Source organism: Penaeus monodon, chromosome 42 (genome assembly GCF_015228065.2).
Source record: "Penaeus monodon isolate SGIC_2016 chromosome 42, NSTDA_Pmon_1, whole genome shotgun sequence".
NCBI lineage: Eukaryota > Metazoa > Arthropoda > Malacostraca > Decapoda > Penaeidae > Penaeus > Penaeus monodon.
Window position 1 is genome coordinate 9,501,825 of NC_051427.1, and position 2,500 is coordinate 9,504,324.

The 2,500-nt window shown below is 37.9% G+C and overlaps 1 protein-coding gene across 5 annotated transcripts in view; it reads right to left on the reverse strand.

The window, feature by feature from the left end:
* Positions 1-219: 219 nt before the first annotated feature.
* Positions 220-2,500, reverse strand: part of LOC119599434 (NAD(P)H-hydrate epimerase-like) — a 6,580-nt gene continuing 4,299 nt past the window's right edge. For all 5 annotated transcript variants that reach the window (XM_037949207.1, XM_037949208.1, XM_037949211.1 and 2 more), the window contains 4 exons: positions 2,356-2,500; positions 1,095-1,188; positions 623-761; positions 220-362 (listed from right to left, as the gene is read on the reverse strand). The exon at positions 2,356-2,500 is cut by the window's right edge and continues 82 nt beyond it. In XM_037949207.1, the coding sequence (XP_037805135.1) occupies positions 253-362; positions 623-761; positions 1,095-1,188; positions 2,356-2,500 (488 nt within the window). In that variant the 3' untranslated portion in view covers positions 220-252. The remainder of the gene's footprint in view (positions 363-622; positions 762-1,094; positions 1,189-2,355) is intronic.

Genomic DNA, 2,500 nt, shown 5'->3' on the forward strand with positions numbered 1-2,500 from the left:
GTATGAAAGATTTTCATAATAAACAGTATAAGAGGAATTGTAAAGAATGTTCTTGATAAATTTAGGTAATTATACTTTATTAGCAAATAAAGTATACATTCATTATATACAGACCTTACACTACAGAAATATCACATCATATCATATACCACAACAGAAATAAAGAACATATCATAAACTCTTTTATATCCAACAAAAGTTCATTTTGCATTCAACTGGGTCATTATCTAGACTTTTAAGAAAAGACACCTTTTAAGACAGTGACACAACCTGACTGGTACCTGGGTATTCAGGGAGGTTGAGTTCGTACTTCTTCTGCATCTGCGGAGGAACAAAGCGGCCTCCAAGCATGTGGTACCTTCCTGTGAGTGGAGAGGAAACAAAAATGGCATCTATAGGGCACCTCTTTTTTTCCTCTTTGTTCAAGTGAGTTTGTATTTGAGGGGGTGCATGCGAGGTTACAAAGAAACAGGGAAAAAATTATTATACATATTTTCATACATATACATATTACAGTGATTAAAGAAAGAAAAAGATACATCAGTAACCACCTAAAAATGTACAACAGCACCCAATATAGACAATCTCCACCCTTCCAAAAGATATACAACAGCGCACAAACCTCTGAAGTGTTTGGCACACCGCTTGGGTGCTGTGAGAGAGATAAGCATGTCAGGTGCCAGAGCTGGGGTGTCATCTGTTGGCCCATCCTCCACATGCCAACCAGAGGGAATATCCACACTAACCAGCGGAACACTTGTCTTTGGGAGGGAGAACAGAAGTCACACTTTTCAGTAAACACTTTAAAGGGATCAAGGTAACAAACTTTAGGAATGGGGCTGAGGGGGTGATCATATGGATATGCAAAAAGGAGTGGTTCCTGTGCTCCTTTAATGGAATGCAATAAAGGAGTGGTTAATATGTTGGAAAAGTTATATAATGTGTATATAGTTACCAATGACCATGAAAAAAATTAGGAGCTACTTGCAAAACAAGTGTGACTGGCATAAAAAAAGAAAGTTTAAATTCTTTTACTTCATTCTGTACTGAAATAAACAAGGATATTCCACACTGATAACAGAAAAATTACTGACCTTGCTTAACAATTCTATAATAGGTGCAAAGAGTGGTCTTACAGGAGGCTTGAAACTGAATCCAAACAGAGCATCCACAATCAAGTGATATTTGCTGTAAAGAAGTACTTGACATTAGCATCTATCATGGTATAATTATTACCAATACTAAGCCTCTCTTCTATTGTTAATTTAACCCACTGACTGTAAAGCATAACTTCAGCTGCTAAGCATCACTAAGGATCAGATTCCATGCACATATATACATATATACTGTAATGGTAAGTCTACATTTTTTTTTTTTTTTTTTTTTTTTTTTTTTTGTTTGGGGGGTTAACCCCTGCAATCCAGATGATGTGACCATCACCTCATGAAAAAAATTTGGCCTGAGGGGCAGGTGACATGAACAAGCGGCATGGGAAAATTTGGCTGTGAGCAGGGGTGATGGGAATAACTTGTTATAAGTGCACAGAGGTCTTGAAGGGTGATTAGACTCGTTTGGCATTTAGGAAGGGGCTTTTGCATCACTTCCATCAGTAATGAGTGTGAAAAGTACAATCTATGAGAAATGACTGGAAGAGTGCCAGCTTTGGGGAGGATGTTCTTTCCATGCTCAGGATCCTATTCTTGACTGCTGGTTGTTTTACAGAAAATTCAATGATGCAAAAAAAAAAAAAAAAAAAAAAAATTACACAAACAACAAAATGTTACTGTTATTATTACTGAGTTATGGACTACTTCGAGAGGATATGGAGTCTGCACAAGGAAATTTCTATTACCATCCTGATAAGGCAAATCAAATGACAAATACTGACACTGGAAAATGCTATCCCTCCCCCAATATGCTTATACTGAAAAAGAGAAAATAATATTGCAAAGGGTCTTGTGCGCTGGGCTTAGAAGCTGTATACCTGTCAGAGTGGCCTCTCAAGTAAGCCTAATACCCTTACTTTGGGCAACGTAAAGGCAGTGAAGCATCCGGACCCAAGGGGTTTATTGTCTTTACACCTAGATGTCTCCACAGGTGCTTAATCACCAAGGAGTAAAATACTAGTCCTGCCTATCTCACCTATTCATCTTTTTCCTAGATATTTGAAAAGATTTATTTTCATATTTTATTGCTACATTAACTGCATTAGAAAAATACACTTTTCCTGAACACTCTAGGAAAGGGGATCAGGTGAGCCTATTAATTGGCTTGTCAGTGACAGAGCACTTGTGGAGCCATCTATGTACAAACAAAATTCTCAAAAGAAAACTACAGTTGACCCAACACACGTACCTACTTAGACTCTCCATACTCGGCATTTCTTTAATGAAGGTTATGTCATACATCTCGCACTGCTTAACGAGGTTGTTAAACAGTGGTTTGTCGGTTGGCTTTGGGTACAGGATTTCGGGAGTGAAGCCCAGCAGTCTTAGATGTC